This window comes from Aquarana catesbeiana, linkage group LG11 (assembly GCF_042186555.1).
Source record: "Aquarana catesbeiana isolate 2022-GZ linkage group LG11, ASM4218655v1, whole genome shotgun sequence".
Lineage (NCBI taxonomy): Eukaryota > Metazoa > Chordata > Amphibia > Anura > Ranidae > Aquarana > Aquarana catesbeiana.
Window position 1 is genome coordinate 136,134,380 of NC_133334.1, and position 16,387 is coordinate 136,150,766.

A 16,387-nucleotide genomic window follows, 5' to 3' on the forward strand; every position below is an offset into this window, starting at 1 on the left:
CATGAAAAATGTCAAGGGGTATCAATATTTTTTCAAGGCACTGTGCTTCCTAAATCACATGGGTAGAGCAATAGCCCCAGCCACTTCCACCTGATAACACTTACCATTAGACCATAACAATGATGTGCAGGATCACTAATAGAGAGACTTTGGAATCTGATACAGGCAGGGACTGGCTCAGAAAGTTTCTGCATATAAAAGCACTTGGACATTCCAGAGATTTCTGCTATATCTTGACAGAGCAAGACTAGGTAAGTATTTTACATGTGTTTTAAATGTCAGACCCTTCAAAAAAATGTGTTACTATATCAGCATATTTAAAAAAAATAAAAAATCAGACAAAAATTACCAAAAGAGCCCAGACATAGGTCATTTCATTTGTGCATTTATAATGTTTTTATTTCAAACAAAAAGAAAAGAACACATTGAAATTCTGTAATGACTTAAAGCTTCAACAATTGTTCCTTCCCTTGTTACTTACATTCAGTGGAAATTCAAAGACAAAACAAGAAAATAAAACTAACTGAAGTGCAAAGAAGGCTGCGGATGCAGTTATACTGTATGTTATCTTGTTTTGTTTGTTGAGAGTAAATTGATTAAGGAAAAGATGGGAATAATCTTAGTGTACGAAAAATGCTTTGCCAGTTTTCATTGGTAAGAAACCATAACAAGCTCAGGCAACCTGTGGCTGTCCAGTCACTGAACTGTATTTTTCATCAAGACAGGGTCAACAGAAGCTGTGGAGTCATAGTCTGCCCCCCTCAGGCATATATTTTACACTGCTGAGTGAAAACAGAGCAGTCTTTCATTTGTACAAACTCATAGTGGGGCTCTGGTACATACACATGTAGGCATCACACAGGAGCCGCCTGGCACAACCCTGAATGTTTCGAGAGTCTAAGGCATGAAGCTCCTCTAAGGACATTTTCAGGTATTCCCCAACCTCAGGACATGGGGTGACTTGTGGAATGTTAAACCCATTTTGTCCACCTGCAGAAAGACAAAAAAAATATTAATCCGAGACATAGGTGGGTCTTATCAAAGTTTATTTAATAAGAACTGCTTAAACTGAGGCAAACAGAGTTGAACTCTCATGAGTTTAATTACCACTCAGTCATTCTCCAGTGTAGATGATCAGTTCTGGAGTCATTTTTATTATTCTTATTTATTTGTTTTAATACAAACGTTTTATTGAGAAATATAATAATAGATAATGGGCATCATTTACACTGAATGTGGCAACGTGTGACATGTAACAGAGTGTAAGAAACATTGCTTACAGAGTTCACAAATGAAGGTAAAAAAAGAAAAACAGTTTACAGGCTAGACCTACAGTGACCTGTATTCTTTAAAAGTGTTGCATTAGTGCAATTCCATGGGGAGACTGCCCTAAGGGGTGAGATCTAATGCGAACTAAGGGCTTTGGAGGTTTCCTCCACGGCAACGTGATGGTTCACCACACTGAACGTAATTAGATTAGAAAAAATACTGAAGAACCAAAAGAACTAAAAGGAAAAGAGGAACTCAAAGTCTGAGCTATAATACGTAATAGTTTACGGGGAAACATTTTGGGATTTGCTGTCGGTACCATTACCTCAGGTGTGGGTGCCCAGTCAGTACGAGAAAGGAGGTATACAGGAGATCATGGGGACCAGGACTTCCATTTCAGTTCATAGATGTGCATGGTATCCATGATAGTGTGGAAGACCTTCTCCATGAGTTGGATAGCTCCCATACGTTTAAGGACCTGATCCCAGGGGACCGCCAAAATAGAGCTATAGACCACTGGACCGCACTGAAGAGTGTATGGGATAGTTTTTGTTCAGGGGGGGGGGGGGGGGGTTCCAGAGATGTCAGCGAAGAACAAGCACATCTGATGGGTAAGTGTAGTCAGGGCGCCTGTGATATCCACCACCTTAGAGGTTACTCTTTGCCAGAGATCCCTCAGAGCAGTACAGCTCCAGAAGATGTGAGTCCCCCTCTCTGGGCATCCTCTGAAGCAGTTCTCCGAAACAGTGGGGAAGAATTTATGTAACTTGGCAGGGGTATAGTACCACCCGGTGTGTAACTTCACCACCGTTTCCTTCAATGCCATAGATTTTGTACACTTATGCATATTAGAAATCCTATTAGACCATTCTTCCGGGGAAGCAACCGCCCTGGTCTCCTGCTCCCAACCGAGAATGGCAGAAGATTTGTCTGGAATGTTTAGGCTGCCCAGGAAGTTGTATAGGAGGGAGATCGTCCCTTTGTCTCTGGAGGCAGGGCTGCATAGTTTCTCAAATGTAATGTCAGGGTCAGGGATAGCACTAGGGTAGTGTGAGTTAAAAAAAAATGCCTTATTTGTAGGTATTTATAAAGTTCGGTACTGGGTAAGGAGTGGAAGGTTTGTAGAGATAGAAAAGAGCAAATTACCCCATTTTTCTGTAGGGAGCCTAGGGTGATGAGATTTTTTGCAATCCATAGGGTGAATGCATTCGGGTTGGGGAATGCGGCGGGGAATTAGGGGTTCCCAATATATGATGTCAGCATGGGGTTAGACGTGAGAATTTTTTCTTATAAAGGGCCCATAGATGTAAGGACTGGCCTACCACTGAATTTAATGCGGAAATGTCTTTAGGGTGAATGGTCTTAGCCCATAATAATCCTGGAAGGAAATATGGGGCTATTGAGATCCTTTCGAAGCAGAGCCAGGGGATTCCCTGTGGAGAGGTGCGCCATTGAGCCAGTTGTAGCAGTCTGGCTGAGAGATAGTAAAGCCAGAGGTTTGGTAATCCCAGGCCACTCATAAATCATTTGTAAATCATTTGTTTACCTAAGCGAGGTTTTTTGTTCCTCCAGATAAACTTGTTTACTTCTCTTTGTAATTAATCCAGAGTCTGGCGGGACACATAGTTGGGGAGGGCTCTAAAAAAAAATAAAAGTTTGGGGAGGACAGACATTTTCACTGCCTGAATCCTGCCCAAGAAAGTGATATTGTACAGGCTCCAAGTATGTAGTAATTGTCTGATCCGAGTGAATGCTGGTGGATAGTTGGCATGATATAGCTTGTGCAGCGACGGTGCTAACCTAATCCCCAAATATGGTAACGCCTGTCCCTCCATGGAAAACCCAAAATTAGATTGAATGGTTGCGGAAATTTGTTGGGGAAAATTTATCGAAAGGGCAGAGCATTTAGAGAGGTTGACTTCCAGACCAGACAGATCCTGAAAGGTGTGTAGTGTAGATATTAGGTTGGGGATGGAGACTATAGGGTCTGATAAGAACATTAGAACATCATCCTCGTATAAACTTTGTTTAAACTCCTGGTCACCCTTTAAGTATTCCTTAATGTTGGGATCTAAGTTTATCGCCCAGGCCAGGTGTTCGATGGCAAGGGCAAATAAAAGCGGTGACAGGAGGCACCCCTGTCTCGTTCCCCTGCCCAATGTAAAGTAGTCTGAGTTGCATCCGGGGAGTTTAATACGAGTACGTGGCTGGTGGTACAGTGCCCGAAATCCGTGGACAAAGGCCCCAGAGCAGGTAAGTATTTAATTTTTTTTTCTTTTTAAAACAAGGCTTTAATATCGCTTTAAGAGTGTGAAAAAGCCCAGTGGTGATACTTTTCTTTATTTTGTAATGTCTTTCATTATCTAAGTGAGAGAATCTGAAGTGGCGCTGTACCGGGTTAGCCATAGAAGGCAGTAAGAGAGTAAAAATATAGACCATAACTTTTGCTGGCAAACTGCATATAGTTTGTTGTGCAAGCTTTTGAGAATACTCATTTCTCCTTCTTAGACATATATTTAAAAAGCAGTAGATTCAACAAACCGCAGTGAATCAACTGCTGAAGTTTATACACACCAGGAAGATACACCTGCAGTGGGTGTTTGCAGAATGTGACATTCACTGCTCTTAAAATATGATGCATAGTGCCAAAGAAATATCTGAATATGACTTAAAGCGTTTGTTAACCCAAACCCCCCCCCCCCAACCCCTGTCGCTATTATTTTAATATTAAAATATACATTTTGTCACTGCCAGTCTCTCTATTAGAGGCTGGCATAGCACACTGTGTATGTTTTATTTAAAAACAAGCACTGTTCACATACCGCTGGGGCTTCCCATTTAGACTCCAGGCGTCCAAAAATGGCCGATGGGCTGTGCTGCACACTAAAGATGACCTCCCCTGCTTCCTGCACACCCTGGAACTTGACCCGGTTGACTTTCCAGATTGGCACAATATTCCTGACATTCCGATTCCCCAGCTATGGATCCCGGCGGCCGCCGATCCCGTGGCTGCAAACAGCAGACCGAAGGACCTTCCCTGGGCCCCTCTGTTACTAGAGACTGACCATACTGCTGATGAACTTATCCACTGTCCCTTGGAAGGACCAAGAACACCTCCTTTTCTCTACTGGCTTCCTGGACTGGGCATAGGAGTTAATGGACGCAATACGGTAATTACACACCCACACCACGAAGGACACTGAAACTTGGGGCCCCTGTGATACCACCTAGTGTTAAATTGAACCCCCTGCTACATGCTCGATTGGAGGGTTTGTTATACAGCCCAGTGCTTGAATGCCGTGTTTTGCACTTCTTGGGGGTACATGTTTGAGTACTCCTTGTTCACCATCCTGTTCATTGGTTTTTATGGACTGGACGGGGTACTGGGTCCCACGTCCTCCTAGTGGTTGCCCACGTACCCCACTTAGGCCTCACCTACTTAGGTGACTGTCCCTAGTGGGACCCCAAGCTGACGCCTAGGTGGTTTTTGGGTTTGATACACCCCCCCCCCCCCCCAGGCTGGCTTTGTAGTTCACTACTGTACAGCGCGCCAGACCTAATAGTTAAGGTCTGGCCCTTATTTTTATTTTACTTTTGTGCCTTATTCCCCCCTCTTCTTCTACCCTCCCCTTCCCCCTCTTCCCTTCCTTCCCTCCCCCACCCATCTCTCCCCTTCCCCTCCTTTCTTTTTCTCTTTCCCTTACTCTCATCAGTGTCCCCCCACATTGTTTCTGATAGCTAACTGTTTGTTGCTTTGGCCTTCAGGTTGTTTTTTCACCTGCCAACACCCACAAAGGACTCACTGAGGGGAACAGAAGGACCAATTGTCATCGGCTTCAGGTATGCCATCACTAAAGGTACTGTCTTATAAGGTTAGGGGGCACTGCTCTCCACACAAGCACAACAAACTATGGCTTGAACTGAAACGCCTGGGGGCACAAGTAGTGTTCCTGCAGGAAACTCACTTTAGGCAGCAATCCCTCCCCAAGATACCTACATATCTCTATAATCAATGGTTCTTTAGCAACTCCCCGGTAGCTAAATCACGTGGTACAGCCATCGCATTTCACAAATCCTGCCCATTCCAACCCTCAGAAAGCCAAAATAGACCCACAAGGCCGTTATGTCTTCGTTAAAGGGGTCACGGCCAACACAAAATTCATGTTTGCGACTCTACGCACCCAACAACTTTCCTTTATAGACTCAATATTAGAAAAGCTGTCAGATTTTAGAGAAGGCCTTCTAATCCTTGGAGGTGACTTCAATGTTAGCCCTAATCCACTTCTAGACACATCCCGTGGCCGCCCCTCGCACTCCCAGGCCTTCCTTAAGCATTTCCGCAAATTGCTGCAGAATAATTTTCTCATCGACACATGGAGAGCACTGCACGCATCGGACAGAGATTATAGCTACTACTCAGAGGTGCATGATGTCTATACACACATAGACCTCATGTGTGTAGATCACGATACTTTAGAACTACTGCAGTCAGCTGAAATAGGAAATATCACTATATCTGACCATGCCCCTGTTCTTGCTAAGATCAAGGTCCCGGATGGGTCCCTGAAGGCATGGTCCTGGAGACTCAATGAAAATATCCTGGATGATGCCTCAGTGATAGCTAAGGTTTCTGAAACCATTACTCACTATTTTACAGAAAATGTGTCTGAGGAATTACCAGAGGGAGTCATATGGGAGAGCCATAAAGCAGTACTCAGAGGAGAACTGATCTCATTCGGTTCTAGACTTAAAAAGGAAAGACAGATTGACTTTCAGAGGGTGCTGTCAGCTTTACAACAGGAAAAACTTAGACACAAACACCAGGGGGACGCTGAGGCCCGCAAACGACTGACTGAGTTGAGGGAGTTGTTCTCACGCCTCCTTGACCATCGCGTCCACAGGCAACTACGCCACCTATCCCATAAATATTACGAACACGGTAATAAGTGCGGCAGAATGCTGGCCAGAGCACACCGAAAGCGGTGAATAACTTCTCATATACACATGCTTCGGTCCCCCGGTGGTACGGCGACCCTGCACTCTTCTGGGATTGCTTAAATTTTTAGAGACTATTATGCAGATTTATATCACTTAGACAAAGACATCTCCCATACGGAACAGACAGCCAAACTATGCGCTATTGGCGATTACCTCGCTTCGGCCGTGCTCCCCTCTCTGACACCAGAGCAACAACTAGATCTCGAATCACCCATTTCCCCTCAGGAGATTATTGGGACAGTGAAGGCTCTGCATAACGGGAAGACCCCTGGCCCGGATGGATATACCAAAGAGTATTTCGCTAAATTTCTCCCCCTGCTACAAAACCATATGTGCAGGTACTTCAACTCATTTGCCACAGGCCACCCAATCCCACCCGAAGCCCTGTTAGCTCACATCACGGTGCATTCCAAAGGAAGGCAAGGACCCCACCCTCCCACAAAGCTGTCGACCAATATCGCTACTTAATGTCGATATAAAAAATTTTTGAAAAAATTATGGCAAACCGACTAAAACACATCATACCATCTATCATTCACCCCGATCAGACGGGATTTAAATCAGGTAGAGAGGCCAGAGACAATTCTATCCGGGCCATGCAGCTCATTCAGTGGGCCCGCTCCCACCGTGACTCCACCCCCTACCTCATTCTGTCCACGGACGCCGAAAAGGCTTTTGACAGAATAGACTGGTCATACCTCAAGGCGGTTCTGGAAACCCTGGGGTTTAGCCCCCACATGCTCCGATGGATTATGGCCCTCTACACAACCCCCAGTGCGAAGGTCAAGGTTAATGGCCATCTGTCCTCTGTATTCCCCATACAGAATGGCACAAGGCAAGGGTGCCCCCTCTCCCCCCTCCTGTTCGCCTTAGTTATGGAGCCTCTCCTTAGAACAGTACGGGCAAGCAGTGATATCAGAGGGGTAACGGTGGGGTCCACGGAACACAAACTCTCAGCCTATGCTGATGACATGATTTTCCACCTGACCAACCCCCTTGTCTCGCTGCCAAACCTTATGAGAGAACTCAAAATTTTTGGACAAATATCACATTTTTAGCTCAACTACACTAAATCTAAGGTCCTACCTATTACTATACCCGAAACGCTGGCCATTAATCTACAGCAAGCCTTCCCATTCAGTTGGGCCAAAACCTCTATTAAATACTTAGCGATCCAACTTACAGACCAGTTTGACCCAATATATTCCGCTAATCTCCCTACTCTTCTGGGCATGGTGCGCAGAGACCTGCAGAACTGAGCCAAGACCTCTTTCACTTGGCTAGGCAAAGTTAACATACTTAAAATGAATCTCCTCCCTAGGATACTTTTCTTTATGCAGATGCTACCTATCCCTCTCCCCAAAAGCTTCTTCACACAGCTTCAAAGCCTAATGATTAGTTTCATATGGCACAATAAAAAACCTAGACTGGCCGTGTCATTACTGCAGAAACCTAAAAAGATGGGAGGTCTAGGCCTTCCAGACAGTGGCGTAACTACCGCCATAGCGACCCACGCGGGCGCTATGGTCCCCGCAGCCGAGTGGGGCCTGGTCATAGTTGCCAATAGATAATAGATATCACCTTTTTTCACGATTTTTCGTACCCCGCCACAGGTCCATGCCCGGCAGAGATAATGTCTCTGCCGGCTGCCATTTTCCAGAAGACCAGACAAGTTATAAAGAGATAGAGCTGCGGCACCGCCCACCCCCCGCAGTCTGTCTGTCATCGGTGACCTGTTGTCGAAAGGTGGGGGGGGGTGGCCGGAGCCGCAGCTCAATCTCTATTGTAGCCAGCCGGCTGGGATATAGAGGGCTCCAATGGGGGGACACGAGATGTAAAGAAGCACTCCGCTGGCTGGGGACAGTGACACCCGAGATGTAAGGAAGCACTCCGCTGGCTGGGGACAGTGACACCTGAGCTGTAAGGAAGCACTCCTCTGGCTGGGGACAGTGACACCTGAGAGGTAAGGAAACACTCCGCTGGCTGGGGACAGTGACACCTGAGATGTAAGGAAGCACTCCTCTGGCTGGGGACAGTGACACCTGAGATGTAAGGAAGCACTCCGCTGGCTGGGGACAGTGACACCTGAGATGTAAGGAAGCACTCCACTGGCTGGGGACACCTGAGATGTAAAGAAGCACTCCGCTGGGGACACCTGAGATGTAAGGAAGCACTCCACTGGGGACACCTGAGATGTAAGGAAGCACTCCGCTGGCTGGGGACAGTGACACCTGATATGTGAGTAAACACTCCGCTGGGGACACCTGAAATGTAAGGATGCACTCCGTTGGGGACACCTGAGATGTAAGGAAGACCCCTCAGCCACAGACCGCTGTTGGCGTGGCTGTGGCCAGAAAGGCACACTCCTCCATATCTGGTGGGACTGCCCAGTGGTTAGCCCATTCTGGCTAGATATTTGTGCCTATATAAAGGATGCCCTGCAGATCGAAATCCCGTTTTCACCAACTCACTTTCTCCTGCACCTCCCTGCCCTTCCTTTGAGCCACTATAAGAAAAGCACACTTCCTCATCTCATAAACGCTGCTAAATGGCTTATACCTCTCTACTGGAAACGCCTGTAGATTCCTACTATAACAGAGTGGCTTAAGAAGGTGGATGAAATTAGAGAGGCGGAGGAGTGGGTGGCGAGGTGCAAGAACAGGAGTGAACGCTTTAATGGTATCTGGGCACAGCGGCGGAATTATACTGCCAACCCAGACCCTGTGTCATCTAGCCTGGATGTTGCACTGTTGGAGTTAGCGGAGCCCTCATTGAAGCTGGAAAGGCCTGTTAATAATAATGTGCATACCTGATCATGACTTCTCATAAACCCTGCTTGCAGTTGTGTATTCTCTACCCCTCTCTCCCCCTCTACGGTCCATATGGCCAACAATGGAGACCAACTCCAAGGTGCAATACGTCCTTTGTAACCTGTTATGTTTTCCTTTAGCTAATATTTTTTAGGCACTCTGATGGTTACACTCGATAGAAAATTCACCTGATAACCCTGGTACCCTGGTAGGACCAGCATCTGAGAAGGCTGCAGAGGGGGCCCGGAAGGTGTCTCCCCTAGACGAAGATATGATGAAGACTTTTAGCCCCTCTCCTGGGGGGGTGGGCGATGCCTTTCGGGTCCCTGTTTGCCACAGGGCTGAGATATGCCCCAGCATATTGGCTGAGAGCTATAATGAGGTGCGGGCAATGCATGGAACTTTCCCTATGCATTGCAATGATTCCGGTTTCTCCCTATTCCTCATTCCCTTCCCCATGCCTCCCCAGTTTGTCTGGTTTTTGCTCTACTTAAACTCAGATGTTGTACAGTGTTATGCTCATAGGCTAAACAGCCACTCTGCACCCTCAATAATTACATGTTGTTTCCTCTATTGTACTTTATGTATTTTATATGTTTAATAAAATAAAGATTACACAAAAAAAAATGAGCGCTGTAAATACTGTATATGAGCAGTCTTCAGGCCGGTCACGTGACTCGCGGCTGATTTCCAGCTCCGCTGGGTGTCTTCTGCAGAGGAGACGAGCGGCCATGTGATCTTCCTCTGAGGTCAGAGGGAGATCACGGCCCCTCCCACAGAAGACATCTATCAGAGCTGGAAAGCGGCCGTGAGTGATGAGACCGGCCTGAAGACAGCTGATATACAGTATTTACAGCGCTCGTTTTTAAATAAAACATACACAGTGTGCTATTTCAGCCTCTAATAGAGGGGCTGGCATAGACTTGTATAGATGCCTTAACAAACAATAAGTAATTTGTATGACACCATCTTTATGGAAGAATTTGAAGTAGAATTTCAAAATACTTAGACATATACTGTATATACCTACCATCACGGTCTGCCATGCTGTCAAAAAACACCCAAGCAGAGTCATCCCTGCCATATTTTACAAATGCCACATAATGACTTGTCTCAATGCACAAAACAGCAAACAGATCCATCTTCTGGTATGGTATACAGCCACGCCTCCAATCCCAGTCTGGGAGCTCTTTGGGAAGGGATACTGGATTGAATTTATGGTGTTGTCTTTTTGGGTGAAGGTGAACCTATGGAATTTAAAATAAAGATGTTTAAGAGAAGCAGTGAACTTGATGCAACAAGTACTGTAAGTTAAAGTAATTAATCGCTATGTGATATCACTCACATCGGAATATCAATATTTGATTCTTGAATCGTAAAGTCCAGGAGTTAGTCATTTTTTGCCAAAAAAACCCAAAATGTTTGCTTTATGATCTGAGCAATTTTAGATTTTCTATTTACACTGTGGCACATGTGCCATGTAGTGTACATCATAGATTGTTCTTGGCATTCTTTGGCATTCTAAGAATAGATCTGGATGGCAGAGACAGTGTAAAGCAAAAGCAGGAATTACATAATCATTGACCGCCCAAGGAAGAGACGCGAGGCCCAGAGGAAGTAGTAGGGAAGATGAGGTGGCAGAGGCAATCGGCAACTGGCGCCTGGACCTGTCATTGCCGGAGGAAGACCCACTAGGAGGTACAGTAAGTGTGCCATAATGTGCAAGTATAAATAAGTGCACATTATAGCAAGTGCCCATACAACTGAATTTAGTTCTGCCTAAAAGAAGAACTCCAACGCCAAGAAGTGGACCAACACCAGCAGATGACATGGCTCCCCAAATCATCACTAACTGTGGAAACTTTACACAGGACCTCATGCAACTTGGATTCTGTGCCTCTCCATTTTTCCTCCAGACTCTGGGACTTTGCTTTCCAAATGAAATGCAAAAGTTTCCAGAGTCTGTGATGATTTGGGGAGCCATGTCATCTGCTGGTGTTGGTCCACTGTGTTTTATCAAGTCCAAAGTCAGCGCAGCCTTCTACCAGGAAATTCTAGAGCATTTCATGCTTCCCTCTGCTGACCAGCTTTATGGAGATGCTGATATTATTTTCCAGCAGAACATGGCACCTACCCACACCACCAAATGTACTAATATCTGGTTTAATGATCATGATAACACTTGATTGGCCAGCAAACTTGCCGACCTAAACCCCGAAGAGAATCTGTGGGGTATTGTCAAGAGAAAGATGAGAGACACCAGACCCAACAATGCAGACAAGCTGAAGGCCGTTATCAAAGCAACCTGGGCTTCCATAACACCTCAGCAGGGCCACAGACTGATCGCTTCCATGCCATGCCGCATTTATGCAGTAATTCATGCAAAAGGAGCCCGACCAAGTATTGATATAGTGCATACTATACAGTACATACTTTTCAGTAAGCCAACATTTCTGTATTAAAAATACTTTTTTTATTGGTCTTATGAAATATTCAAATTTTCTGAGTTAAAAAGATTTTGGGTTTTCACAAGCTGTAAGCCATACATTAAAATAAAAAATAAAAAGAAATGCTTGAAATATAATTGCTCTGTAACGCATCTATATAAAATATATGAGTTTCACTTTTTGAATTGAATTACTGAAAAAAATTAACTTTATGATGATATTCCAATTTTTTTGAGATGCACGTTTGTGTGTGTGTGTATGTATGTGTGTGTATATCTATCTATAGATAGATAGATAGATAGATAGATACACACACACACACACACATATATACATATACACACATTTCTTCTGCACAGTTTTTTGACTTCCCTATAAAAGCCCTTTTTAAGTACATAACAGGACACAGAAGAGTTAATTCTTAGACCACTGGGTTATGCTCCACCCATCCACGCTAGGTGATTGGACACTTGCTAAGCTTAATTCATAACCCCACCCACTCCCAGCACTGACTTGGTTTTGTCAACAAGCAATATTGGCGTGAACTAAGAGGTGAGGAACCTGTGTCCTGTAATGTACTCCAAGAAATGGGTTTTATAGTTTTCTTCATTGTACATCACAAGACACAGGACAGGAGTATTCATTCTTAGACCATTGGGATGTCCAAAAGCAATCCCATGAGGGGTGAGCAACAGCAAATAATGGCTAACTTGCCCACAAAGAAAACCTCTTAACAAGATAAGAAAAAAAATCTTCCATCCATTGCCTTTATCCACAGAAGCCTGCACATTCATCTGTTAAAACTTGGCAAACGTGTACAGAAGACCTGGAAAACCGAGGCCCGATGCTGAAAAGCTAACAAAGTATTGAAAATTTGTACGCCTGAGAAATAATTTGCCAAATCTACCTTGCAATTGTGGATTGGGAGGCAGCTTTTCCCTTTTGGAAGCCATCAGGTAACAGAGTGACTAGGGCATCCATCCCAAAGACCGGAGGATCCCTGGACCTAAATAGGAACTTGGGTCTGGACGCCAGAAGGTCTACGTCTGGCGTACCTCAGTGGAAACAGAGTGAGTAAAACCCCTCTGAGGGGGCGGAGGGACCCATTTCCAGGATCTAGATGTTGGCGGCCTAAGAAGTTTATAAAAAAGGTGGTGGATATCCACGCTACTAAACAGTGGTAATAATGTTAGCATGAGCAGCCAGCAAACAAAAAAATAAATAAAAGTCCACATGCACTAAAAAAATCAACAGTTTTTCCAAGCAGAGAGAGATGAAAAACCCTTCACCAGCTTCTGTGTGTACAGGAAAGCACACCGCACCACGTGTAAATCCAATCTGCTTACCAGAAAGGTATATATAGCAGGCCTGTGTGGGTCAATAAGCAGGAATCACAGCTTCGCTCCCCAGACACTGATAGTGGGTATAAGGTGATCCAATCATAGAATACAACTTGCATCAAGCACTGCTCCCATAGAACAATATGGTCACGAACTCCAACATATAGTGAGTGTGTCATCCAATCAAGCAGTCAGCATCACCCAATGGAAGAATAAGGCAGCAAATAGTGAAGCCCGTAAACCATAAAAAACAATTTATTGTAGTAACTTACATGTTAATACAGGAAAACAAACATCATGAAGTGTCAAGATGTGGCTTAAGAAGTTTGTTTGCTAAATTTTCCACATCCAGAATGTGCACTGCGGACAAGATTTAAATGTGAAGTTCTGCCCAATTCAGAATACCCAGGACTTCTGATTGCACCTTGATGAATTATGTACACTCTGTGTTTTTTTAATTGGACCCAGACTGTCAGACCCCAGAGTAGGGTCTTCCAATGCTGAAGGGTAAACTGAATCGCCCCAAGCTCTTCCGCTTCCTCTGGCTACCGTGTCCCATGAACCGACAGACAATCCAGGACACTTCCCCAGCCTGAAAGATTAGCATCTTTCTTCAGGACCTTTTAAACTCTGAAGAAAAAGCATTTCCCAAACTCCAGCACATTGCTACCAGTCCAGGGATAACTTAGTTTTGGTGCAGAGATGCATGGGGCAATCCAAAGACAGAGTTGTCTTGTCCCATGCCATTAAGATGTTGAGTTTTTTCTTGAATGAAACAGAGCATAAGGGACTACCTAGATGGAAGCTACCGTTAATCCGAGCACCCTCATGCAAAGGCAAATAGTAGGCTGTTCCAGGGAACATAGTTTCCCTATCTTGGGCCAAAGGGTCCAAAGCTCTGCCTGGGAAAAGAACACGAGGCCCAAATACTCCAGGTGCTTTAGCCTCAGAATGGGCCACACATTGCCATTTGACCTGGCCACTATAAACAGGTTAAAACACTAACTTTGAAATCTTTCTGATTTTGGAATTGGCAAATAGTGCCTGGAGAGCGCAACAGGTCCAGCACATTTTACGGCATGAAGCATGGAGGAGACAAGATGCAAAACTCCAGGTTGTAGCCTCTGGACACAATGTTTTGAACCCAGTGAAGATGTCTCAGGTTTAAATGGCCGCAAAGGCCACCAGGCATTGGCCCACTTATAGAAGTGGTGGCACTCTTTCTTTAGATAGAATGCCTGTTGCCCATCTTGGGGTTCCAGAATTTTTTATGAAAGGAAGTTCTGATAGGAGCAAAAGGAAGCTGGTCCCTGACATAGACAGCTTTTGCCACTTATTTAGAGGTAAAAAAAAAAAAGTGTATATTTCTCCTGTAATTTTCTGGATAAATGTAGCCAAGGCATTGTCAAAAAGGCATTGTGACTTTTGGACCTAACTTTTAGACCACATACACAGCACTAACCTGGGTGTTGCATGTTTTACAGAATTGCTTAATTTTTCCTGCAGAAATGTCACTGTCATCATAGCACTCCCTGCACTCATACATTGCAAGACCTCCACAGATGCGGCACTGCCGTGGGGCTGAAAGACAGAAACAGACAAAGACAGGCAGTGAGTGACAAGAAAAAATAAAAACTCCAGCAAAGCTTCTCCCAAATGGAGCATAAGACTTCATTGGACTTGGGTAAAAATTGGTTATTTAATGGGAACCTCTTTGATCCCTTTTTATTGCTCACATATTTTTCAAGTTCTGCATGTTACCTGGCCAAATTTTCTCTCAATAAGAAAAAGTGTTAATGACATGTCAGTCCTTTGACTGAATAACACACCAGTGTCAAGATATGCAAGCTTTAAATGTCATCAAATGTTTTTTTTTGCTTTCAGATAGTGTGGAAACATTAGCTACCCAAAAAGATGAAATCAGATTGGGAGTGGCGAGTTATGGACTTGTTAGACAGTCAATCTGTACTGTATTGCAAAATGCTGTCAATCTGACACTTTTAAGGATATTGCTAGGCCAGAGAGCAGAAAATAGACCTTCAAAATGACAGCGCTGCAGTACTGCTATAGTCAAAAGCAGTTTCATTCCTTTAGCTATATATTGTGTAGGACAGAAGCTGAATAGCAATATGGCATGACAAGATTTTTGTACTTACTTTGAAGGACACAAGAATTCAGATATAGTTGGATTATACTGCTGCAAAAAAATTTTGAACACTGACAAACAGAAAAATTGTAAGCCAGCCCCTGTATACAGGTATCTCTACCCAGCATACTTCAGTTTTGTGAAAAAGCAATACCAAGGCCAGGAGCCTCAAAAGGACCACAAGAAAAAGATGTTACAGAAAGAAAAAAATATATATTTTCTCTCTCATTCATTGAGGGACACAAGAATTCAGATGCAATCAGAGTATCCAAAAGCAGTCCAACTGAGGTGCGTGCAACAGCCACTGACCAACAAGTGGAGACTAAGGACTGTCTGCAACTCAGAACCACCTTAAGGACCAATGCCAGAATTGGAATTAGAAGCCCCTTGCAATAAGCTGCCAACAAACAAAGGGAGGACACAGAGGACCAACCTAATTTTCAAGATCAGTATAGAGGAGATCACCACCAGAGTGGAAAGACATCATCCAAAAGGAAACACCGAGCTTGAACTAGTGAGATGCTGTGGCACAAAAAAACCCACCAAAAAAGGTGGAACGTCATAATAACCTGATTAGGGAAGAACAAACCCACAAAATGATGTGGATTACAAAAACAAATCCATGATTAGATTCTTGCTAAGCAAGATATCCATTACCACTGGTGAAAGCGAGTCTGAACAGAAAAACATCCATTCTAACACCTGGAGCTGTCTTTCCACCTAACCCTGAGCACAGACTCTCCTGACTCTCCCCAGTCCAGTAAAGCGACCATCGCCATGAAGGAGCAGAATACTTAGCCTCACTGCTAATAACATTCACCTGATTAGGGGAGGCTGCAAATCAGCCACAAACTACAAGTCCCATCATGCCTCTGTCTTTGGGAGTCATGCTTGTAACTGTCAGCCTTGCAATGCCTCATGGGACTTGCAGTTCCTCAACAGCTGGAGGGCCACAGATTGAGCACCCATGACCTAGAAAATTAGATCCCACAAAGGCCTCCAGGTATACGCTATCACCGACAGGGTATGCCTTTCTGCAGGAACCCAGTATTTGCCACCTGCTGACAAGCCAGATGCTCCAGAGCTCTCCAGTGGACATAAGGAGTGACCAGCTGTGCAAAACTCTCCCTTTGGTGCAAGGACTACTGGTTAAGGAGAGCTAGATTTCAGTGCATTGTCCTTAGGGAAGACAGTGTGGGCAGGAGTAGCACTCTTAGCATTGTTTAGCATAGGGACCACACTAATTGTCCTGCTGCAGAAAGGACAGATTTTCTTTCCTGGAAGCAGACACTGCAACCCCTAGGTGATGTGCAATGTAGTCCAAACCAGGAAGCTGACTCAAAGCAGAGTCATCTGAAGAGGACAGTCCCATCTGCT

At 44.6% G+C, this 16,387-nt stretch overlaps 1 protein-coding gene across 4 annotated transcripts in view; it reads right to left on the reverse strand.

The window, feature by feature from the left end:
* Positions 1-369: 369 nt before the first annotated feature.
* The window catches only part of CYLD (CYLD lysine 63 deubiquitinase), a 199,279-nt gene continuing 183,261 nt past the window's right edge, over positions 370-16,387 (reverse strand). For 3 of the 4 annotated variants that reach the window (XM_073604979.1, XM_073604977.1, XM_073604978.1), the window contains 3 exons: positions 14,327-14,445; positions 10,108-10,324; positions 370-990 (listed from right to left, as the gene is read on the reverse strand). In XM_073604979.1, coding sequence (XP_073461080.1) covers positions 806-990; positions 10,108-10,324; positions 14,327-14,445 — 521 coding nt within the window. In that variant the 3' untranslated portion in view covers positions 370-805. Of the gene's footprint in view, positions 991-10,107; positions 10,325-14,326; positions 14,446-16,387 lie in introns of those variants that run through there. The other variant, XM_073604980.1, reaches the window with a different exon arrangement.